The sequence below is a fragment of the Diabrotica undecimpunctata genome, chromosome 1 (assembly GCF_040954645.1).
Source record: "Diabrotica undecimpunctata isolate CICGRU chromosome 1, icDiaUnde3, whole genome shotgun sequence".
Classification (NCBI taxonomy): domain Eukaryota; kingdom Metazoa; phylum Arthropoda; class Insecta; order Coleoptera; family Chrysomelidae; genus Diabrotica; species Diabrotica undecimpunctata.
This window is the reverse complement of record NC_092803.1, coordinates 120196847-120223620: the sequence shown is the minus strand read 5'-3', so window position 1 is coordinate 120223620 and position 26774 is coordinate 120196847. Positions and strand designations below refer to the sequence as shown.

Sequence of the window (26774 nt, the reverse complement as noted above, 5' to 3'; positions counted from 1 at the left end):
TTGATAATTATACACCTGGTGAAAATATCACATGATGAGAGGTTAGCTATATTCAGAGGAAAATTTCCATTTAGAGTTTATATAAAAAGTAAGCCTAGTCGATATGGAATAAAAATTTGGGTTTGTTCGGACTCTTTTGATACTGCTTATATTTTGAACAGTGAGACATGAACTGGAGTGATAGATACAGGGTTTTAGGGTAGTTTTAGATATGGTTAAACTCTATTTTGGATCGGGGCTTGGAGTTACCATAGACAATTTTTTTACCTTGATTCCCCTAGCCGAAGAACTGCTCAGACATCAACTTACAATTACGAGGGTTAACAAAAAAGAGATTCCTGCCGAATTTAGCGCACGAAGAACGTTCCTCTATTTTTGGATTCAACATTATACAAATCGAAGGTGCAGTTTTTGTGCCAGTTCACGGGTAGAAAGATTTAAATATTATGTAGTACGTGCAGAAACCTATTTACAACATGCATCTAGAAGAAAGTAACAATGTGTATGCCTTGACTATAAAAATAATGAATAAGAGCAAATTCTAATTAAAGGTAAAAATAAAAAAATGTACATTTTTTAATAATAAAAACAAATTACTTATTTCAGTTACTATTATAGTGCTTTATTTTATAACTTTCCAAACAATAATGTATAATTTAAATGAATTATTAAAGTATTTTAGTGGGGTATCTTAGTAACCCCACACGGCCTGAAGTTTTTGTAGCACGATTTCGTAAAGGTTAAATACACAATCAAACCGTCAAACTCATTATTTTGCTCATAATTTAAAAACTTGTCTATTTAAAGATTTTACGTCAACAGACAACTTTTTTGAAAAAGAAAATACATAAAATGAGATATACTAAATTAAAATCGGTTAATAAACAAAAAAGTTATTGCAAAATGAACAACAAAATCGCTGTTTTTGAATGTTGGTAATAACTTTTTTATTATTTAATAAAATTTGAAATGAAAATAATAAAAGCGCTTGTGTTTAAGATTGATATTAATATAATAAAAAAAAGTAATTTGTCCCACACTCAAGCTCGAAAAATCACTAAAAAATGGTATCTCGTAAGAAACAAATTGGTAGATAGAAATAGAAGTTAAAACACGAAGGATTGACGTTTTCCTACACTCAAGTGGCCTATATACTACTCTAAAAAACTGTTTTTATAAATCGCTTGTAAATAATCACCCAAAAGTTTCATCCTCGCCTTTCACGCAGAACAGCGACGTTCGATTCCCCGCTGACGAGAAACTTTTTGTTAGTCTTAAATTCATTAACTGTTTATCCTTTATTATTTTATATCTTATAAACAATCAATCAAATTAAAAGGAGATAAGTAATTAATTTATTATATCTTCCACATCTAATTCATATTTTTAACATAGCCTGTATTTTTATTTTTAGTCTTTCGCTTTTGAAATTTATATATATATATATATATATATATATATATATATATATATATATATATATATATATATATATATAAATAGAACTCTAATCTACTAACAGTTACTAGTAGTAGTATTGCCAGTTTCAATATTTCCTTAAAGTAACTCATAAAATTCGAACAACTATCAGATATCAATATATAAATTTCAAAATAAGCTTACTTAATTACAATTACATTTAAAACCGCATTTACCTTTTAACTTAACCCTATTAAAGTATGCAAATATTAATTACTATTATTATCATAATTGTCTTATCTAATAAAAATATATTAAAAAACGAAACCAGGCGCCACGGGCTTACCCTTCAGTGGTTCAAACCACCCATAAAAAGTTAAGATATTAACAGCATAAAATTAAATGGCTTTTTCAATGGATGAGCAGTTGTCTTCTGAAAGAAAGGGATAGCAACAGAATAAACCCCCTATACGAGAGAGGTTTTACAAGAAAGCCCGAGGGTAAAAGTGGTAAACTGTTTTGTATCTTTTTTGGCGTCCTAAAATTTACATTTTCAGCAAAATTCAGCTTGTTCGTATGATTTTTAGAGGTTCTCTGACGACTGGAGTAATGGGTTATTTTATGTACGTACTTTTAGTCGTTTTATTTTCTTGGATCCCTCCCAAAACTAAAACCTTCACCGAAAGCACCATTATAAGTGAATTTTTAGTGTCACTTTTCTTCTGTATATCTCCCTCGTGAATCACTTGCAATCTAGTTGTGACGAACCCTGACCAAGACACTTCTGCCTGACTGAAGCCCGGACCTTAGTATCTGCGGACCTTAGATTTGTCTCATAGTGTTGCTATTTATCAGAGCGTTTTCCACCATCAATTAGGCACACTCATCGCCGCCCTTGGCTACAAACTTAATAGTAAGTTACATATCAACGAAAGAGAAAAAATAAAAATACAACGCCGATTAACAAACAAACTGAATGTCGAGGGGGATGCAAAAAAGAATGAGCTTATTACAAGAGATAGAGGAAAGTCGCCTAATATTAGGATAACGCCTAATACTGGATAGTTAAATATTTCAAAAACAAATGGAATAACAGGTGACATCTATCCACGGAAGTCTAGATTATGGTTCAAAACTTAATGTAAAAGTCGTAGCAGAGAATATAGACGCTTATATTCTATATACGCTTATATATAAGCGTCTATATTCTTTGGTCGTAGAATAATAAAATAATAATAGTCGTCAACCATGTTAGCATACTAATGAAAATTTATGGAATCGTACATCCCTAAATGTTTTGTGTTTACCTATTTTTAGTGCTGAAAATATTTCAAAAAGGTAAGAACTTTAAATGTTTTTAATCGGTAGTGTAATGCATGTTAAAGTTGACATATTTATGTAGTTTGAGTACTGAAATCTTTGTGTGTTTATCTTGGAAACATTTTAACCTGAGATGAGATGTTTGAAAGCGGCGAAAGCATACGATGTACCGAAATCTACATTAGAATATCATTATAAGAAAGAAAATCCATTGGAATACCTCAAAAAATCAACCCTAAGTCGTAAGCCAGTGTTCGCGAAACATTAGAAAAATAGTTGGTTGCATACTGCTTGGAATTTGAGAGGAGGTTTTATGGTTTAACCTCAACAGATATTCGCTGTTTAGCCTTTCAGTTGGCTCGGGCCAACAATTTGCCACATCCGTTTTCTAAAATAAAGGAGGAGAAAATGGCTTAGAATTTTGTTAACTTAAATTAACATTAAATAAAAATGTATTCTACAAATAGCAAAAATTTAAAAATAGTTCTGAATGACAAAATATTGATTGGTCAATAATTTTTTTTATTATTCTTGATAGTAGGAGTTCTATTGAAACCAAATAAATGGTAGTGGCTCAAAAACTATTTTGTATAAACGACTATAAAATTTTAAAAATAGACATTTACACATGCATTTGAATTCATACAGCAAACATGCACGAAATCATGGCACAAATAGCTTCAGTGAATAGAGTAATAATTTCATCAACATTTTTTTTAAATGACAATATATGGAATGCAATACATAATTTGAAACTACCTACCTGTCTAAACTTGACATATTGAAGACTAATCTTCAACAAAGACTATTTATTTTAAAGATTGTTGAGAATTACATTCCTTTAATTCCACTAAGACAGAATATAACTGTAATCAAGTTATTGTGCAAAAATACTCTCAATACCAGCAAAAATAAAATAAGAGTGCACAAGACAATAATTCGTGTCACAATAACGTATGGAAGCGAGACATGGACTCTGAACCAGCAGGAAACCACAAAATTACTGGTACTGGAAAGAAAGATACTGCGGACCATCTATGGGCCTTGCAGAAAAGAGACAACAGGAGAATGGAGAAGACACAATGATGAACTCCAGGCAGTATATGGAGATGAAAACATAGAACGTACATTTAAGCAAACTGAATAAGATGGGCGGGCCACGTACTAGGATCGAGTGACGAAACACTCCTGAACGCCACATTTTAGGAAAGGCCCGATGGCAGAAGGTCAGTTGGTCGCCCAAGAAAGAGATGGAAGGACGCAGTAGCCAGTGATCTACGCAAAATGGGAATACAGCAATGGGAAATAGCTGCTCAGGACGACAACAATGAAGGGAAATAGTAAACTCAGCCAAGACTCACATAGAGTTCTAGAGCCAAATGATGATGATGAAGTTATTGTGCTCATACTTTTGGTTACTAGAGACATGTTTGTTATTTAGTAGAGAGCACCAGTTTGACTCTAATCCATCACTTATGCAGATAAAATTGACATTTAGGTTGTTTGATATGATTTTTTCCATTTAAAACCCAAGAAAATTTCCTCCATTTAGAAGTTTTATAAACATTCTTAACATCAAAAGAGGTTAGTGACAGAAATAGATTAGAGTTTAATCAAAACTTAATATATTTATAACTGTTAACAAAAACTAAGCTTGAATGATCAAATTAAAGTTAATAAACAGCCGAAATAATTAGCTAAGTTGGTTAAGCATAATTCAACAATATGGCCACTATAAGAAAAATCAAAGTCAGGTCTTCATGTGCCCTTTCCTCATCGGAGGTACTAATCATAATTGTGCTGGCATCCCTGATATCAAATTATTGGCTCAAATTTTCACAGCCAAGAAAACTTCTTTTGACCTGTGCATTGCCTTCCTTCAACAATCAAATGCAAAAAACTATTTTATATATCATTTCTAAAGATATGGCCAAAATAAGCTGTCTTTCTGCTCTTTCCAATACTCATCATTTGATACTTTCTCAATCCATGGTATTTTCAATAATCTCAAAATATCTCGATGTGAGATGGTTCTTGCTTTTACTGCCCATCCTTTAACTCTGTACAACAGTGTAGACAGTATGTAGCATTTAATGGCATGCCATCCAGTACTCAGACTCAGGTCTCTATTTCAAAATAGTGCTTTGATTTTGAAAAATGTACTTCTGACTATTTCGATTCTAATTTTGACTTCATCATCAGGATCCCATTTATCGTTTAGCTGCATTCCAAATACTTAAATCTCTTTAGTCTTTATATGTGCTGATGACCACAAATTTTCTTTCTATTTAGTTTAAAACCCTAGTTTTGACATGTTATTGTGTTTATTTGTTAGGAACTGTAATTCTTTTTCATCATTGGTAAGGAGGACCATATCACCAGAATATAGGATGTTATGAATGGGTTTTTCGATTCCTATAATCCCAGGTTTTCTAAGAAAATAGATTTAGAATATAAATTGAAAAGGAGTGATGAGAGTATACAGCCCTGTCATGACTCTTTTGGGAATTTGAATATTTGATATCATATTTCTGACTTTTATGTGAGTTGACTGGTTACAATATAAGTTCTTGATAATAAGATTTATAAGTTTATCATGCTTCACATTGTTGAATGCCTTCTCACAATTTATAAAACATTAAGACATTCCTCTACTGATCAAGAGTTTTTTGGATCAATATTGACATTGAGAATAAAGCATTTCTGGTGCTCATACCATTTCTGAAACCAAATTGGCTTCCACTTACGTTTTCATCTCCCTTTCTCCATAGTCTAGAGTGTAAGATTTATAGGAATGCTTTTAGTGAATGACAGACAAGGCTTATTGACGGTTCTTACTATATCTTTTTGTATTGGATTTTTTTGGTAGCATGGTAGGTAGATCGAAGCCACTAGGCTCATCCAGTAGTTTTAGGACTTCAATGATTAAATTATCTGGACTATCCACTTTTAGTTTTGTCAAAAGCTTTAATTAATTCTTCATTAAATTTGCTGGGCCCATCTAACTTGCCATCTAATTATTATATTGAGACTCAATCATCAGCAAAACATTCAGATATACCAGGTGAGGATTCATAAATTCTCCTAACCCAGACCAGTTTTTTAAATAATCTGGATCTAATACAACAAATTTTTCAATTATAGAGATATATTTAACGAGGCTAAATCTCAATTTTGATTAAAATGACTCTGTATTTGACTTTTGATGTCTACCTTGGAGATTTCAAAATCGAAATTTCTGAGTTAGAAATTAAAGCATCAAATACTATAGAGCGTTTCACGTTAAGAAAATAACATTGCGGAGATAGGGCCATGTATTTCTTATGGACGATAGAAGCGCAGCGATGCCACGATGAACACAAGCACGATTCAGGGTTATATAATTTGTATTTTCATTTTCACAGACATGAATTAAATTAATGTTTTTTAACGTAATTGACCAAAAGTGCCCATTCGAAACAAGAGATGAAAAGTAGGGAAAATGATTTTAATTAAATAAATAGTATTTACAAAAGATAATTTTATTTTATCTTATTTTAATTATAGTAACGACAGTTTATTTGTTTTTCGGTAAGAATATCATATACCATGAATCATAGAAAATATTGCTTAGTTAAATCATGTACTTTGCCGGCTATTAAAGATTTAAAAGCAAATAAACGGACCGCTTAGAATGCATATATCAAATTACTAATTGCAACTTAAAATAATATGGTGTGCATATGTCAGCGATTTTATGTAGTTCTCTGAGATTACATAATGATAAGAAGGCTTTGTGCTTTGTGGCTCTTCAGTTGTTATTCTGACTTTACAGTTAAATGTTAATTGAAAATGGAAATTCGAAAAATATATCAACAATCTAGTAAACCGCATGCTTGAGAGTTTTGGCAACACTGATCTCCATAAGCCTAATGTTATTTTCTTAACGTGGAACGCTGTATAAGTATTATTTATTAGTGAAGAGATATAAACAAAGAAGTATAACTTTACTGGAAAATACATGTACCCTGTTAGAAGACTACTTTTAGTATGTAGAGGTAAATGGTAAAGAGGTTTCAATTAAAATGATCAAATTTGTACATTTAAAAAAACTTCAGGCATTGAAAATTTTATTATACATGGAAATTACTAGAATTTTAACAGCATACAACAAATATTGTAACAATAACCACATGTATTTTAGTTTATTATTGTGGTTGGATACAATGTTTTTAAGTATATTTTCCCACTTATATTCAATGCCTATCTGTAATCTTCTTTGAGAACATGCTTTCCATGATAGGTAATTTCGGTTTCTATTTGGAATTATTATTCACAAACCTTGTAGAGATTTCATTATTTCAAGTAATTAATCATCCTCATTTATATCCTCTACAGTTGAGAGTTCCTCATCTATCCAACTCATTGTAATATACGAAATTTTATCATTTTCCATAGATGCCAATACTGCCCTTTTCTTCACAGATGTTCCCAATCTTCCCAAGGAAATTAATTCCAGTGGAAAAATATCTTTCATATTATTGATACATTTTACTATAAAAATTGCATGATGGCATACTGGGTCACCCAAATATACTAAGAAGTCTCCACCAAATTTATGTCCTTGTGTAACATAGTAACCTCTATTCCATAAATCAGCATACACAGAACGTTTTAATACAGTGGTTAATGTTAAAATATTTTCTACGTTCAGCAGTTTTACAGTTTGGTCCATACTACTGGAGGCAGATAGCTGTATAGGCCATATCATATTACTTTTTGTTATTGGAGGTGATTGTGCCAATTTTTCATTTATAATTTCTTCTCTGCTTCGATTATCATTATGTTTAATTATAACCTGATCAACTATTTGCTCAATTTGCAGTTTTCGAGTTTCTCTATAGTTGACAATTTGTGATTCCAATAACTTTGATTCGTATTTTTCTATATTACACTGATCTTCTTCGGTTTTAACAATTTCCTTGGGGGCTTCTGATAGAGTTACAATGTTTCTGGATATCAATAAACAAGCTTCTTCTGGAATAATTTTTATAGGTAAAGAAGGTATATTTACTGCGTTTCCTACAGTTTCTCCGATAATTCGATGATCTTTTCGTAGTACTAACCAATCATTAATATTATATAGTAATATTTCACCATTAGAAAGATATAAATTAATCATAACTAACACTAATAAGCAAATAACAAATAAGTTAAAAAAGTTGAGGTTATGAATTAGTCAAATAAATTTAAAAAGAGAAGAATATGCTTAAGCTTAAATTAAACTTAAATTATTAGAATATTCAGCCATTCAGGAATAGATATACAGTAGGTTGAGGTAGAAATATTATAAAAAATTAATAATATAACAACTGTTTCAGGTATCTATGCCCTTGTTAAACAGGTAGTCTCTCTGTGATTACTCTGAGTTCAATTTTTTGAAGCTAAGATTATATTTAAATCCTTTTTAGACCAGAGAAATTAACAAATGCCTTTTACGTGACACTCTTTGATACAGGTATCTTCTGCTTTTGATAAATTTGGTGATAATAATATGTACTTACTAAACAAAATATGCAAAAGATTAAACGTAATTATTTACTTATAAATAATAAGTATATTTATAAAGAATGTTAGAACTATTTTATTTTAAATATTAAATGTGAATACCAGCAAATGTATGGAAAAGTTACACAATTTTACTGAAAAAGCGTAGAAAATCCTTTAAAATTAAAGTTTGTAAAGTTATCATCATCATCTTGGTGCTACAGCCCTTAGAGGGCCTCGACCTTCTCAAGCTTTCTACGCCATTCTATTCTGTCCCTCGCTTGCATTTTCCAGTTGCCGACTTCGATCTTCTCGGCATCTTGTGTTACCCCGTCCATCCACCTTAGCTTTGGTCTACCCCGTCTTCTCATTCCCACGGGTTGCGCTGTTAGAATCTTTTTTATCATGTTGTAAAGTTATTTTTGTTAATTTATTGCTTAATTATTACAAAAATAGTTTCAAAATTATCTAGATTTTTTTAATAACCGTTCTAAAAATGCACAAATAACTTTAATTTTGCGTGATAATAGGGACAATATCACATGTATTCAGCTATAAAAATTTCAAGAAGTTTTACTTAATAGTTATTGCAAAATTGAAATTGTTTATACCAGAAAGCTTTTATCTACAACGTTATTATGTGTAAGCAATTAGGTCTACATGACTTCTAAAAGAACCAAATTGAATAGAAAGCCTTATTATCAAATTAAATTACCTATTTATTGATTAAATAATTTATATTAAATATTGTAAAATAGGTGTAAAAAAGTAGGTACGGTAACTCATCAAGAGCTACAATTATCTATTGTAAACTTTAAAAACACATCTGCAGGACACGATGATACCCACCAATATTCATAAAGCACCTACTTTTCACAGCAGAAATAATACTGTTAGACTTATTCAACACTTGTTTTTTAAAACATAAATTTCCAAAACTCTGGTCTCAGGCAATTACTATTCCCATTATTAAACCAAATAAGCCCAAAGATATGTTCTCGTCGTACCGTCCAATTTCTCTTACATGCAGCATGTGCAAAATACTGTAAAAATTTTTAAATCTTTGTCTAGCATGGTATTTAGAAACAAAAGATCTCCTTACCCCTTTCATACTGGTTTTTGTAAGGGACCGTCTGCATTGGAGAATCATATCTCACTACAGACCCCAATTAATGAAGCTTTGTACACAATCAGAAGTTAATAGCAATATTTTTGACATAACCCGGGTATTCTATAAAATATGGAAATACTCTATTTTAGTAACACTTAGTAATTATGAAATTCAAGGTAACACGCTTGCATTCATAAAAAATTCTTATATAACTAATCATTCTATACCTACAAGTTAGAATAAATGGAATCAGAAGTTCTCCAAAAATTCTAGATAATGGTATCCCTCAAGGGTCCATTTTAAGTCCAACCCTATTTTTAGTGGCCTTTAAATAGTATCATAAACGTAATTAGAGCTCCTATTAAAACCAGTATTTATGCGGATGATATTGTTATTTACACTAAATCTAAACTTAGTTTCATCAAAAAACATTTTACAACTTATGTTAAATCGACTTCAAAACTGAGCATTACAAAACTGGATTTAATTTTTCTGTAGAAAAAAGACGCTATTCATGAACCTGTGCATGCAAGAACAATGACACATAACGTATCTAACGCCATTTTTTTTGCTACCAATCTACTTCCGGTTTCACCGGAAATACCCTCGACTTTTTAAATTTAAATGGGACACCTTGTATATTTTGCAGATTTTGAAAGAAATTGCTATTCTCAATTCACACATACCAAGTTTGCTAGAAAAAATTGTTAAAACGCGAAATAAATCCCCTTACAATAATTAAAGAATAGGTAAATTTATTTGTTAAGACCAATGAGAAGGATAAATAAAAAAAAATCACTTCAAATCTTCAAAATGCTCACTGTTCACCTTCTGAGAATATGCAAGCCTATTATTGAATTCGTGAGTCACTCTTTCCAAGACTTCCCGCATTAGAGTTATGGGGATCAACTGGACCCAGGGATGTGCCTTCCCTCCAAAACATTAATTCTGACTTTCATAGTACTTTTGGTTGCTGTGAGAAGTCCAATTTAAATTTTTAGTAATTTTTTATGAAATCAACGTGGCGTACTTGTGATTTAGATTATTGTTTTGATTATCAGGGTAAGTGTTTTTACCATGCATTTTAGTGTATAAGTGTTGATTAATATTCTATTAACAATGTTAAAATTAGTTTTGCATGCTTATTTTATTAGTTTTGAGGTTAGACTCGGTGGTCTTAAAGTGAACCTGACAGCTTAAAGACAACTTTAAGTGAACCTGAACCAAACGATGATGCTAGCCAACATTGAAATTAAAAGAAAACGCGAAATCAGAGAATCCACAGAAATAGAAAAGAATCCCAACAGTCTAAACTAAAAAGATGATGCTCAAAGGCTTCCGACAATATGGAAAACGGTATTGAAAAAGGAGTCAAAAATAAATCAGACCACAAGACCAACTAGTAGAACACCCTATATACGGGCAGAGCCAATCACAAGAAGCGTGTCCAAGGACCGTTTGAGAGAAGCGCGCCAAGATCGACTATATAAGTAACCGCTTCGACTGGGAGAGTCAATTTACTTCAATCACCAGCAAACCTGACTTTACAATGGCAATTCCAACCTGCCAAAACGTCGTCAAAATAATGATTTTTCTCAAAACCAAAATTATTCAACGCGGTTGCTTTGCACTTCCTGGTATCATGTAGTTTAGCGTATAGATTTGTATAGCTTCTGCTTTTGCTAAATTCGCTTTCTTTTTGGCGATCTTATAGTTTTGAATTTGAATTTTTGAATATTTTGAAGGTCATATGAAGTAGATGCTTGGACACTTTCTGAAGCTTCTCTAAGAAAGCTGGAGGCCATCGAGATGTGGTGTAACAGACGCATATTAAGAATTTCATGGGTGGATCGTGTGACTAATGTTGATATCCTGCAAATAATGAGCAAGAAATGCGAGATCGGCGATGTTATGAGAAATGATCAGAGACATGGCTTCTTGCAACTCATTCTTCAAGGTAAGGTATTTGGAAAGAGATGATCAGGGAGAAGAAGAGTATCTTTGATTCAAAACCTGAGAAAGTGGTTTAATACGTCTACAAACGTATTATTCCGAATAGCTGCAAGCAAAGGTAGAATAGTTATGCTTATCGCGAACATCCGGAACGTATAGGCACCGTAAAAAAAAAGAAGATCCAACCTATTTTTTTTGTTATTTTTTATATACAATGGTGTTAAAAAGTCCTGCATCACCTTACCAAATAGATGAAAATAGAAGTTTAAGGCATTTACCTTAAATATTTTTTAACCATTTACTATCTACATCAAACAAGCACTTAAACACAATATTATAAAATGAAAACACAGCAAAAATTTAGATTAATAAAAAAAATGTATTTCGGAAAATGTTCTATTCAATATTACAAAAATTAGGCTATTTACATCAAGATGATATTGTACATCACATTGAAGTAATTTAAACTAATTTTAATATTTAGTTGGCCAGCCTTTGTTTTTAATAACTAGTGCACATCTTTTGGGCATGGAATTTATTAATTTTTGCAGTTCCTCCATGGAAATACAGTGATGCCAAGCGTGGATTAGAGATTCGATTAACTTCGTTTTATTTGTGGGTTTGCTTTTGGAAATGATGTTTGATATCCTTTGCCACAAATTCTCGATGGGATTGAAGTCCGGGGATTGCGCTGGCCAGTCCATCCTATCAATTTCATTACTCTCCATCTAAGCTTTAACCAATTTTGCTCTAGGGCAGGGAGAATTATCATCCTGAAAAAAAATTTTTCTTCGCCAAACAGGTCTTTTCCACTACGCAGCATCTTATTCTGTAGTACCTCAATGTATTTGGTAGCATTCATCATCCCAGAGACAACGTGTAGGCGACCAACTCCTCGAGTGGACATGCAGCCCCATATCATAACGGAGGTTGGATGTTTAATTGTGGGAAGAACACATTTTGGAGAAAATTCTTCACCAGGAAATCTTCTGATGTAGGTATTTCCAGCATGATTATTAATATTAAAAGTGGATTCATCACTAAACAGTACCCTCTGCCACTGCTCTGATGTCCAGAGTCGATGTTCCTTGGCCCATTTCAAACGATGCAATCTTTGCTTTTCTGAAAGCAGTGGTTTCTTCCGTGCCTTACATCCCCCAAAGTCCAAAACTAAGCAGTCTTTTTCTCGCAGTGGAAGTGCACACGCTTACACCTGTAGATTCAGATCATAGCTTCGTCAATTAGGTGGAATTAAGGCCTCTGTCATCTAGAGTTGTTCTTCTTAACGCAGCGTCATCCCGAACAGAAGTTTTCTTTGGTCAGCCACTACGCGGTCTGTCGTCGATTTTTCCCTGTTCAGCATACTTCTTAATGACTAATTACTGTAGATTAATTACAGTTTACTGCGGATGCTATTTCGCGACTAGATTTGTCGTTTTTATGGTGAAAAATAATTTCAAAACGCTTTTCGTCCGATAATTTAATTTGTTTGGTCTGGGATGACATTTTGACCTTTTTATCAAAAATCAAAGAGCGAATAAATGTGGTAGGGTAACTGCAGTGTTTATATAGTCAAAATATGTGGCAAATTTGTCATTAAGATTCAATTTAATAGTACTTTAACGCCTTAATAATCACCTCATAATTTTCTCGGATTATGGGAAATCCCTTCAATCAGATTATTTTAATCTTTTCTGTAGAATTTTGAGCTAATAATTAAAAAAACATTAGTAAGTATACCGATAATGCTAATTACAAGCACAAACTTAAAATGAATTAGCGAAAATATACAAAAAACTTGTGTTAAACCTCAAAAACTATAAGGCGCTTAGGTGATGCAGAACTTTTTAACACCACTATAGTTTTGTTTGATACTGTATGTTTTCTAGAACTTCGTTTGACCACCATGAGTACATTCGTTTGACCATATTCCTCAAAATTATATAAGGACTTCCTTTCCCATTGCAACACATTTTTTTTTAATTATTTTTGCCCCGAATAGACTTTCTTTCTCATATTTTTGTTTCGTGAAACATCTGCTTCATGAAATATCTTACCTTAACATACAATTCGACCAAACTCACTGAAAACGTTACCAAATGAGATTCGGATCATATTATTTAACACTAATTATACTTTGCAAATCTCTTATCAACTCCAAATCGGCTATGGATCGACTGCGTACTTATTTAAAACTGAAATAACATTAATTGAAACAATCATTCGACTAAGCACGAGATATAAATTTTCTCGAGTGTACATGTATTTTTTAAGCATTCATTGTATTTATTTATAGTACCAATTCTTCTTCTTGCAATGCCCTATTCTCATTGGCAATCGCTCTAGCCCACAAAACCTTATTCACGGCTTCCCTAAATGGTACCAACGAAGTTTTTCCGGTCCACTGTCTCAAATTCTTAAGCCACGAAATACGCTGTTTACCTGATCCCTTTTTTCTTACACTTTTCATTGCGTAATAAGTTGAAGGATATTGTATTTTTCGTTTCGCATTATGTGACCGAAGTACGGAAATTTTCTTTGTTTCAACGTTAGAAGTAGTTGTTATTGTTGACCTATCCTTTGCAAGACAACAAAGGCTTCCACACCATACAAAAGCGTCGAAAACACATATGTGTCATCAGCATACCTGACATTATGGAAATCCCGTTAAATGATATTCAATCTTTAATGCCCTCCAAAGCTCGGCGATATCGGCGACAAAACACATTTCAGACGAACTCCTCTTCACTTTGAGTTAAACTTTTCGTTCATATAAGTTGGCTGTGACTCTAAGATCATGCTTTTGTATTCCCGTTGTGTACCCATGTGTGCACGTGTATATAATACCAATAAAACTTTAATATTAAAATCCTGTTAAATAAGTTTTAAACAAACATACCAATTTTATTAATATCTTCACACATGGATCAAAATCCATAGACGTGATAAGTTCAGCTGTAGCTACTTTAAGTACGTATCTCATGGTTAAACTTGATTCATTAAACCCCCATTGTCTGCTATTTTCAATGCACAACTTTAAGCAATTTATTATGCTCTAATCTAATAATTCCAATACTTCAAAATCACTTATCCCCTGTGATTCCCCTAATGCTATCTCAGAAATACAAAAATAAATAATAAATATAAAAAAAAATCGGTTGCCTGTAAAGTCGGTTTTACGGGCGAAGATTTTACTTGACAACGTCTTTTTCTCGGTAGAATATTTATTGATATGAATATTATTAAATTGCACAATAGTTGTTTGCAGTTGAAACGCGCTGTTTCTTCTCAATCGACTGAATTACGATTGATTGCAGAGTGATTTAAACTAATAATTTACTTAACACTATCAACATTTGTCAATAGTATGACATAACCTATAAAATCAGTTTCTCAACTTTTGTGTCAATCTAACAATTAATCAATCAATCATAGTTTACGATAATGAAATATTAGTGTACAATTATTTACCTTTATTGTTGTAGTTGTTGTAAATGACGAATCTAAGCACTCCACATTTTCACTAGACACAGCTGACGATACTTTAACCACACGTGTGAACTTGTATTATGACGCTTTCTCGGTTTTCCAACGCCAAGAACGCTCGAGAAAGACAGAGACACAAGCACGCACCGATTCAACGCGCCTAATTCTCTAGTGCTGCGCGCGCAGCGGACCGATCATGTTTGAGTGGGAGAGAGACGCAAGGCATTCGCCGGTCCGGCGGGCCTCTCTCTCGTTCGGTGACTCATCGTAACAGACGTGAGCGGGCGTTACACTTTTTCATGAATGACTCCGAGCCACAACCTAATTTAAGACGTTGTCACGTCAAAAAATATAAAAAATTGTACAAATAAAAAAGAGCATAAAAGCAGAGTTTCTCCATGTCCAGGAAACAAATAAAAAAGTGTTTTCTTTACTACACATGGTTCAAGTCGAAACTGTCGTACATTCTATGGAACACTGCCTTGAATGCCAGATATTTTTTGCTATGGATTACACAACAACCTCTTCCAGCTTCTAGATAAAATGCGCCCCGTAGAAAAAACTAACATGTTTATCTTAAATGTGTAAATAGTATGTATCAGTTGTAAATTGTAACCTTTATTGATTATTTAGTTGTTGATAATCCCTGGTTAATGCGACATTTTCTTTCAATAAAAAAATATTCAAACGCTAACGGTTTTTTAAGTAGGAATATTTTATCATTAAAATTTTATTCATAGGAAAAATTATTTTTAGGATAAGATATTTTAACAATAAAGTTGTATTTAAGTGTACCAAATCTTTGAATACATAACAATATATAAAAGGTCATTTACATGGTAACTGATTAGCTTGAATTTTGGTATCTACTATATAGATAGTAAAACCTCCACTTTACATGTTAATTTAAAAATCATTTTAGTTTTTTAATAAGATAGATAACGAACAAGTTTCAACGTTGTTTTGTTTATTTACTTCTATTAATAAATGTGTTTTTTTTTCATACCTACCAAGTCAGTTTTTTAAAATCGTCATAAATGTCGATGTTAGTTCATTTAAAATATTCAAAACATTTTTAATACTAGTTATTTATCCATTATATTTTTTTACCAAGTCTAATTTTCCCTTTATTTGAAGGCCTTGATATCTAGAAATCGTCCTGTTTGCCCCTAAAAAATAAAAGACCAGTACAACTATGAAAGCAAATACATGGTTTAATCACCCAAATATGGGATGATGAACCAATCCCTGAATACAACAAAAGCACCACGAATAGAACATCGACATAAACAGTCTATTTATTGATTTCACACAAGTCTTTGACACTATAATGATAGCCTAATGTCTATGGGTATACCCAAAGAACTAGTCCGATTAGTGCAACTTACTCTCACTGACACCAAAGCAGCTGTAGTAATACAAGATATGAATATTGAGAACTTGGAGATCAATAACGATGTAAGACAAGGAGACGATTTGCTTTGATAATTTTGATACCAATCCAAAACAGACCCAAACTATACCTTGCAGTAATAATAGTTACGCCACCGATTTAAACAAATATATATTGTACCGTTTTTAAATAAAACGAGCGGTTCTAATTGATATAAATATTGTTGTATTTTTATTAAGTCGAATTTATTGTCTTTATTTATTATTAAAATGTTCTAACACTTAGTTTATTTAATCTTTATTTCCACTTATTCTAATTTATTACAGTCTTCTACACTTATTCTAATTCACTAAAAACACAATAATTTATATTAATTTATTTTACAACTTATTCGATACAACAATTTATTTTCGACTAACTGTTCTCAGCAAAGTTCCCTCTTTAAATATAAAATGCCGTTATTTCTGGAATTGCCTCGAAGCAGACATGAATTGGCTCGAACACCATGGGGGAAGACCGGTCTCATCGTGGCTCGCAGCGGTGTTGACCTGAATTGCCTCGAATGAACATGAACCCAGACTGGTTTTTATAGCGGCTCGGAGAAAATGCTAGAATAGAAAAGAATTAGAAATAATATATTTACAGTTTTATGCGCCATAATATTTATCGTAACAATATATTTATTTGTAAGTTTACAGCACGATAATATCTTATCAACTAACTTTAACTCATAAAAGCCGTGCTTATATATACAAGTTATTATGTACTAGAATAATCTGGAATAGTCCACCTCTATTTCGCTTGTTTGACAGCTTGATCTCTCACCCGGTCGATACATCCGGAACCCTCGAGAAGTTCCATCATCGTTCTTGAGATGCAACCGTTATATGGGCTACGTTGAATGCACGTTCGTAACACTGCTCCCCTCTTAGATTTGAGCGTCCCGATCAGCAACTCTATTATGTAGGCCCAGGATGGCGGAATCTACAGGACTCTACAGCTCTGCATGAACCCCTCAGAAAGAAATAACAGTCTACTGTCTTTGAATGACACGACCTCTTCGGATTAATGCAACACACAGTAATTCGTACGCTGGTTTCTCGGAAGATCACTTCAAGCATGCTTCTGACCAACTTCCAATCCAGATTTTCTAGTACATGGCCTATCTTGGGTAAGGCCAAATTCTTGATGTCATAATTGCACACGAGTTTCTTCAAATTAGTTAGAGCACGTCATATATCCTTGTAGCTTGCCCTGTCTGTATATGACTTCCTGGTCACCATATACAGCAAAGATCGAGGACCATCTTCTAATCTCAGTACTCTTCCAAATTTTATTCTGCTGATTTTTTAACTCGTCCAAACGACCGAACTTCTTATAAAATACGGATGAGATTCCTTTAGTCATCTCAAGATCTTGGACAACACAGCGGGCTAGAGAGACGTTATGCGGAACACTAAAAAGGTTCCGCTGAACTTCTGTGGTCATGCCGAATCTAGCACTCTTTCTCTCTGCGTAATTTGACATAAATTCATTAAAGCTTGGTTGCCGGTCATCTTTGATCTTATGTTGAAGGGTTCGTGCTTCTTCTGTTTCATTTGAGCCAGCATAAGGTGTGAGACGATTTATGTGAACTACTTTTGGTTTACCTTTCGTCAACTTCTCAATTCGGTATATTATGTCATTTATTCTCTTTTTAAGTTCATACGGACCTTCCCATTGTCTTTGCAGTTTAGGAGACCTACTTCATAGCTTTCATTCTTGCATCGAGAATCATATTGATCTTTCATTCTGTCGCTGGCTAACTGGATGTGTTGTCGGAAAAGTTCATTCTTAACTTTAGGCGATCTACATAATCTTTGCTTGAAACATGTTCTTCGGAAGGTCTGCAGCCAAACTCTAGGTCGCAGTGCAAACGAAGTTCACGACCTAACATCAGGTAGGTTGAAGTCTGGCCTGTAGTTTCATTCACGGCCGAACGATAGGCCATTAGGAATAAATGAATGTGCTGGTCCCAATTTCTTTGATGTTCTGATACAACTTTGGACAGGTGTTTACCCATCGTTCGGTTAATCCTCCCGACCATTCCATCTGATTGAGGATGCAGGGATTTCGTTCTGGTCTTATGGACACCAATCAATTTACAAACGTTTTTTAAAAGTGTTGACTCGAAGTTTCGCCCTTGGTCGGAGTGGATCTCCAAGGGAACACCAAATCGGCTAAAGAATTCTTTGACAAGTACCTCTGCATCGGTAGCAGCTTCTTGATTTGGTATCGCATAGGCCTCAGTCCGTTTCGTAAAATAATCCATGGCTACCAGGATATATTTATTTCCATTATTCGTCTTTCCTCCATTTTTACTCTTTCCATAGAGTAGCAATCAACATTCCATATAGTAGCATTCATCTTTCCAACAGTGTACTGTTTCTTGGGTGACCTCTTTTTACCAACTGGACCATTACTGGTTGCACACAGTTCACATTTCCGGCACCATCTTCTTACATCATCTTTACAGTTCACCCAATAGAACTGTTATCAAACCTTTTGCAGAGTCTTCGTAATACCAAAGTGTTCACCTGAAGCACCGTCATGGAACTGACGCAATACTTCTGACACTTTACTTTTAAGTACAATAAACTGAAGCTTAGATTCTGTACCATCATCATTCTCAAAGGTTCTATACAGAAGATCATCTTTTAGCACTTGGCAATTCCATTGGCTCCAGTAAGACTTGACTTCTGGACTACATGCACTAATGTCTTGCCAAGTAGATCTCTCACTTCGATGCATCCAATCCAATACTCTTTTTATACATGGATCATCTGCTTGGGCGTCTTGTAGCTGTTGAGGCTCCATTGATCATCGGGACAAAGTCGTTCTTCTAATTTGAGACAGTGATTACAATTTTCACTGCACGGCGGTCTCGAAAGATCATCAGCATTTAAGTGAACTCTTCCAGCCCTGTGTTCAATCTCGCAATCATATTCTTATAATCGTTCTAACCATCTTGCCATCTGGCCCTATGGATTACGGAACTGTAGGAGCCATTTTAGAGCAGCGTGATCGGCAATTTATTCAAAAACAATTTGTTTAATTTACTAATGTTTGTATTTTGAGAACTATTTCCGAAGTGGAAATTGAAACGTCAATAAACGCACTTTAACCTTTAATTGTGGCTTATTCCCATTTAAATAGTAATTAATCTAACATGCCACAAGAAAATAGCTTCAGAACAATATTTATCTAGTCGAGTGAACAAGGTCTGGTAACATTTTTCTTGACCCTTAAGAATCGATCTTAGGATATCTGCAGCATCACCTCGTAAAGCAGCAGTCAAGGAAAAAGGAAACAGCCTTTTCTTTTTCTGTCTAATGATTGTTTGTCGTAATATCTTCAAATTGTCTAAGGTATATGGACCAAGAAGACTTTCCATCAAATGGTGGCAATTTGAAAAATCATATGATTTTCGTTTCGTCTCTAGGTGATTCTTCTTTCACTACAGGATCTAAAACTACTGCATTAACTGATGGAAGCACTTTTGTATTGGTTGTTATGGTCTCTAATTGTTTGATCTACTCTTCTACTTCGTTTACATTTTTCTGTATCTTATCGAATGTTCTAGAAATTTTTAGAAATTTCTCATTATTCTGACTACATACTTCTTTAATTATTTGAGAAGTCTCGTCGAATCTTTTAGAAACATTTTCGAATTTCTCGTCGTTTTGTCTAGCTGCTTCTTTAATAATTTGAGACGTTTCATCGAATCTTTTGCAAACGTCCTTATCATTCTTTCTAGAACTCTCTTCGATCATTTGAGAAACATTTTCAAATTTCTAGTCGTTTTGTCTAGCTGCTTCTTTAACGATTTGAAACGTTTCAACGAATCTTTGAGAAACATTTTCGAAATTTCCATCAATTATTTTCGTTAAAACTGCATCTTCTGCTGATTGAAACTGGAATGTCTCTGGGTCATCTCCATTCTTGTTGAGAACATTTTTCAGTCGTTCTTGGAGGATCTTCTTGGGCCCGCTGCAATCTTCATCGCGTTCTTCTAGTTGCTCACGCACCTGTTTTACGGAAAGTTCTGTAAGCTGCATCTTTGGTCAGGCACACACGTACTTTTTAAATATTCTTTTTTTACAAAGATCACTACCTAATTACGCGGATGTTCCCGACGAACAATACTTTTCAAAAGTTCAAAAGTCTTTTTCAAAAGTCACTGCTGAATTTATTTTTAAATCTCACACCGTGACACCAACTGTACCGTTTTTAAATAAAACGAGAGGTTCTAATTTATATAAATATATTTATTTGTAAGTTTACAGCACGATAATATCTTATCAACTAACTTTAACTCATAAAAGCCCTGCTTATATATACAAGTTATTATGTACTAGAATAATCTGGAATAGTCCACATCTGTTTCAGTTTGTTTGACAGCTCGATCTCTCTCCCGGTCGATACACCCGGAACTTTCGAGAAGTTCTATCATCGTTCTCGAGATGCAACCGTTATATGGGCTACGTCGAATACATATTCGTAACAATATCCTCATCATACATTAAAAGATTCTCCGAGCAAATGTCGAAAATGTTGACAAAATATAATATCAATGTTGGACATAAGTCATCAAAAACATCCAGATAATATTTTTTTAAATTTAAACCCAATGTTATAAAGATCATCAGTTGGGTGTTGTTTATAAAGTAAATTTTAAAGACTGCAATTCAACATACATTGGGCAAACATATCAACATCTACATAGAAGGGTTGTTGCATACAACCATAGTGTACAAACCAACAAATCAAACACTACAGCATTCTTTGGAAAATAGACATTCTTTTGATTTTGAAAATGTACACATTTTAAGAAAAAAAAGAACATTGAATATTTCAGACGCTCAGTATGCTGTGATACTTGATCAAAGCGACATCACTCTTTAGTTTAGGGTACTCCTTTGCGGGTGTGATCACGTTTTTGTAATTCCAAAGAAACCTTTATGTTTCTGTTTAATATTTGGGCAAGTTGACCATCTGGACAAGTGGACAGACGACCATCTCGCACGATGGTTTGTAGAGTAACTGGACGAGTAGGAAATAAATCTTACTCGCCACTTAGATATTTGGGACCTACGTTACTCTAAAACTAAGGCTTCCAGGAAACTGGAAGGGTGTGTAGTCTTAATGGAGTTCGAAAAATCCGACTGGTTAGTAACTACACTGGTGCGCGGACTCAAGGGTCTCAAAGAGACCGAAAGCTCGAATATGGCACACACTACCAATCGGACACACCCTGTACAATCAGCAATCACTATTCGCAAATCGGAGTACGTGCTCTAAAAATGTCGAAAATGTTGACAAAATATAATATCAATGTTGGACATAAGTCATCAAAAACATCCAGATAATATTTTTTTAAATTTAAACCCAATGTTATAAAGATCATCAGTCGGGTGTTGTTTATAAAGTAAATTTTAAAGACTGCAATTCAACATACATTGGGCAAACATATCAACATCTACATAGAAGGGTTGTTGCATACAAACATAGTGTACAAACCAACAAATCAAATACTACAGCATTCTTTGGAAAATAGACAGTCTTTTGATTTTGAAAATGTACACATTTTAAGAAAAAAAAGAACATTACAGAATATTTCAGACGCTCAGTATGCTGATCAAAGCGACATCACTCTTTAGTTTAGGGTACTCCTTTGCGGGTGTGATCACGTTTTTGTAATTCCAAAGAAACCTTTATGTTTCTGTTTAATATTTGGGCAAGTTTAAGCTATATCATTAAAGCATTATTATGGTTAGGTTAGGAAGCCATTACCATTTTTAATTTGTATCTTTTAGTCAAATTAATCGGCGTCCAAAACCAAGGGAGCATTTGGGAATTGGAGATGAAGCAGAGCCCCTAGAAGTAAAACGAGAATCTAATAAATGTTTCCAAAGTACCGAAAGCCATACTGAGGAAACCCGATTTGTAAGGAACATATAAAAAAAATTTGTATAATTCCTGTTGGGAAGAGAAAGAAGAATCTGTGTAGATGTATTATTTATATTTAGATACGTACATTACCTTTTAAACTTTTTATTTGTGTATTTTATATTATTTGCTTATTATCTAGTTATATTTGATTAATTTATTCGTTATTTCTAAACTTTTGATTTACAATATTTTAATGTTATCACTTTGTTTTGTTAAATTAATAAAAATATTTTGGTTTATAAGACTTTCTATTATATGTAAGTATAAACCATTATAATTTTATACATGCTAACATTCATTCTTCCTCGAAATAAGTAAAATTGATGTAGGTGAGGGTGACGCTCATACTCGTGTAACTACGTTACAATAGAAGACGCGTCTAATAGCGGGTTAAAAATATTTACTTCTTGAAATTAAGAATGTAAGAATTTCTAGAGGTTTAACTTGAGTTAAAATTAAAGTTCCATTGAAGAAAAATGTGCTTAAATAAAATATTCATTAACTAAGATATACCTAACAAAGTATTTTGACTAAAATATCTAATTGCTATCAACAAGTCATCACAGAAACTTCGTCTAAGGACTAGCAACCCAAGTGAAGTCCTACGCAGTGGCGGGGGTTTTGGTGGTTAACTCCCACAGGGCCCTATTCCGACAGTGTTACTCACACATTTTAAGGACTCAAAATGGAAGCAGCATCATAAAAAAAATTTCGGTGCCCAACCAAACCCCCCCCCCCCAGAGGAAAATTCTAGGTGCGTTACTGGTCCTACGTTGCCATGTGATCAATTCCTTTTATAACTTAAACATCATAGTTTTTAAATATCAAAGGTATAATTCAAAGTTAATCAAACTACATTTTGTAGGGTTTTTACCCACATATTATATGGAATATTAATTCCAAAAACGTTCTGTGATGTAGCCCGATATGGTTTTGATACCTTTTATAAAGGAATTTTTTAAATAAAAATTTTTGTGACACATGGTATACAGCCAACTACTACTAATTTAGTTTCCTTGTGGATTTCCCTAATATACTTAACTTTATCCTTTACACTAATACATTTAAGCATTCTCATTTCCGCCATATGTATTCGTTGTTCTTCTTCTTTTTAACTGCCCAGCATTTAGTTCCGTACATCATAGCTGGTCTTAAGGCTGTTTTATTATATTATTTCCCCTTCGTTCTAATAAGTTTTATATACAGGGTGTTTCATGAATGATTGGAGATATTTTAATTGTAGATTCTTGGGCTCAACATATTAAGGTTTAACCCAAATCACTTAAATAACATTGTGCTAAAATAGCACTTCCGCCAGTGGCGTAGAATTTGGGAAGTTTCAACTTTTCACTTTCTCCTGTCGTACGGCTCTGGTAGTAGCCAGAAACGTTTATTTAACATAATTTAGTAGAGCGTACAGTACCTTGACTTTCTGCCAATTATGACAAGGATATGTCAAATAGTTTTAAAGTACTGGGTAGATACAAATAGTTTATAAATTATTAAATAAAACACCCTATAACTCACTAAAAAGCCACATTTTATTTAAATTACTTGAGTTAAATCTGAATATTTTGAGATCATGAATCTGCAGTTAAAATATTTCCAATTATTAATGAAACACCCTGTATATATATATATACATATATATATACATACATATATATATATATATATATATATATATATATATATATATATATATATATATATATATATATGTACTCGGGAAAAGTAGTACGACCGTCGAATTCAATACTATGTAGTTCACTCTAATACTGGTTTCCAGTCAAAAGTTGGAGAATAAAAGAAAGAATAACTTTAGAAGAATTAAAAAAAATTTTTTTTTCATATCATCCGGAACTTAACCCGATTGAAAAGATATGGGCCATTTTACATAATAAAATGACGGCAAGAACACCACTTTTAAATTAGCAGATATTTAAGAGATAGCACACACCAAGGTAAATGGAATCACACCAGAGAAATGGGAAAATACTTGCAGGCCTGTTGAAAAAACCGTCACGACGACGGCAACAACGACCTATAAATGCAAACACATAAAAAATACATTTTGCTGAATTTCAAATCAGTTTGAAGTGAGTGTCATTTTCAGTTCATCAGTAGGTAATGCACGAAATATTAACGAGGACGTTTCAACCAGGGCAATGACTGGTGTAGTGACCAGTAGACCAGTACACAGTGAACAAATTCCAGGACCAACACTGTGTCAATCGTAGGACCACACTGTGGGAATGCCAGGACCAGTTCGGCGAGAGCGAGAAAAGGCAACTCTATTATAGTTACGTTTTTGGTCCGTAGATCACCATGCGTTACGACGTTGGCGTCCAATGGTTTATGGTCCAAATCATAATCCTGTTCTTTTTCTATCATACGTTGATTTGTTCCGTATATTCCCTCTAAGCATTTTTTCAGTTCTTCAAAGATTTTTGTATAATCAAAATTTGTGCAATATAAATAGTTAAACAAATTGTAAATAGCTATGAAAATTAACAATATTTTCAAGTGTAAATAGTAGAGGTTGGCTTATAATTAAAATAACCTATCTTTATAGATAGATTTGTTGCAAATTGTTTAACATTGATATATAATCGTATTTAATTTTATTACATACTAGTTTTTTTTTTAATTTATAACTTAATCCGTCTGCATCGTATTTAATGGAGAATTCAAAAGTAAAATTTTTCAGTTCATGTGAGCTTACTTTAGACTACGTGCAGATCCTACGTTGTCGTGCAATTCTGTATGAAATTAAAATAGTCAAGGTTTTTACCTCAAGACGTATCTACATATTTTCTGATCTAAGTAGCAGCTCAACTTCGAAACGAAGATAATAAAAAAAGTAGCAACCAAACTTAATGAAGACCCAAAAAATAACAATGATAAGAGGAAACGAAGGAATAGAAAATATATGGCAAACCATAAAAACATCATAGTTGCAGTATAAAGAAGAGACCTTAAGAATACGAAAAGTAAGGAACGGAAAAAATGAATTACGGAAGATATTTTGGAACCCACGGAAGAGAAAAACATCTATATAAAGAAATCCAAAGAACCATGGATTCAAAATCAATGAAAAGTGGATAAATGAAATGTATGACGAAATAGAAAACCCAGACTACAAACATGATACATTCAAACTCTACAAAAAACTAAAAGAAATCTCCAATAATAACAACAAACATAATATACCCTCTAGCTGACAACAAAGGAAGAATAATTATAGAAAGAAGAGAACAACTTCAAGTATGGGAGGAATTTATCGAAAAATCCTTTGCGGATGACAGACCTGAATTGCAACAAACGTTAACGTTGGAAATGGAAGGACCCCAATATATAAAAGTAAAACATGCTATACAATGTGCAAAGAATTGGAAAGCTTGTGGACTAGACGAAATAGAAATAGGTGTAATAAAACTAATAGATGATAACATAAAAAGACTAACACATATTTTTAACAACATATATGAAAGTGGCGTAATAAGGTCAATCAGGGTAAATGTGGACAGAACCAAATGAGGACATCGAAAATAAAATCGTTAATAAAAGCGCTATGTTAAATTTGTCTTTGTATCTCCCTTCTATACTTAGGTGACATCTACCAGCAATCTACGAACTCACAATAAAAAGCTGTTATTTTAACGCACCTGACACTGAAACTTAACCTATAAAATATTTGGTGTATTGGTTTTGTCGGCTTTTACGGTAAGTCCTGTTACCTTAAAAATATTTAAAATACTGAATATTTCTCATCACAGTTGGCTTTAATTGATTAAGTATAACATTTTTTTAATACTTGATTTAACTGCAAACCTTTGTGAGATGTTTATTTTGTGTGTCCACAATTACCCCAAAATAATATGTACTAGAGGTAAATGAAGACAGAATTTTGGGGCAATTGCAGACGCGTCCCCAATTACCCCTAATTACTATTATACAGAGACTTGGTTTCTAGTTGATGCTCATTTTTTCGTTACAGGTTAAAATAAATTGCAATATGGTGAGAAAATTTATTAAAAAAAGACCAGAGAAAACCTACACGGCAGAAAACGTAAAAGCTGCCGTAAACGACGGCAAAAACCACAACCGTTGTTATCGCTCTGCTGCAGAATATTATGGAGTTCCAAGAAGCGTTATATTTAACCGAATAAATGGAAGAAAAACTTCACTGGAACCTCTCTATTTGGAAAACAGCTAATTTTAGCGAGAGCTGATTTTGGTTATCCCATGGATAAAGAAGAATTATTATCTTTCGTTCAAAGTTATTGTCAAGATTCAAACATTTCTACTCCTTTCAAGCAAAATAAACCCGGTCAAGATAGGTATAAGAATTTTATGAATCGACATCCTCGATTATCATTAAAGAAACCACAAAGTTTGCAAAATAAAAGGGCCCTGTCTTCCGATCCTTTTGTTGTAGCAGACCATTACAATAAATTACAACAAATTGTAAATGAAAATTTATTTGATCAAATGCCCGAGCTTTTCTTCAACTGCGACGAGTCTGGATTTTGTACGGATCCCTCCAAAATTAAGGGTATTGTCCAAAAAAAT

General features: G+C 33.2%; 1 protein-coding gene across 1 annotated transcript; it reads right to left on the bottom strand.

Annotated features, from left to right (window-relative positions):
• Window positions 1-6835: 6835 nt before the first annotated feature.
• On the bottom strand, window positions 6836-7959 carry Tsen34 (tRNA splicing endonuclease subunit 34). Its single transcript, XM_072530321.1, has one exon. It carries the CDS (start codon window positions 7898-7900, stop codon window positions 7088-7090), a length of 813 nt encoding a protein of 270 aa, XP_072386422.1. The 5' UTR covers window positions 7901-7959; the 3' UTR covers window positions 6836-7087.
• Between the last annotated feature and the right edge of the window lie 18815 nt (window positions 7960-26774).

Bases quoted from the DNA above. Each gene is read 5' to 3' on its own strand.
- Tsen34 (XM_072530321.1), bottom strand. From the start codon at position 7,900: ATGATTAATTTATATCTTTCTAATGGTGAAATATTACTATATAATATT.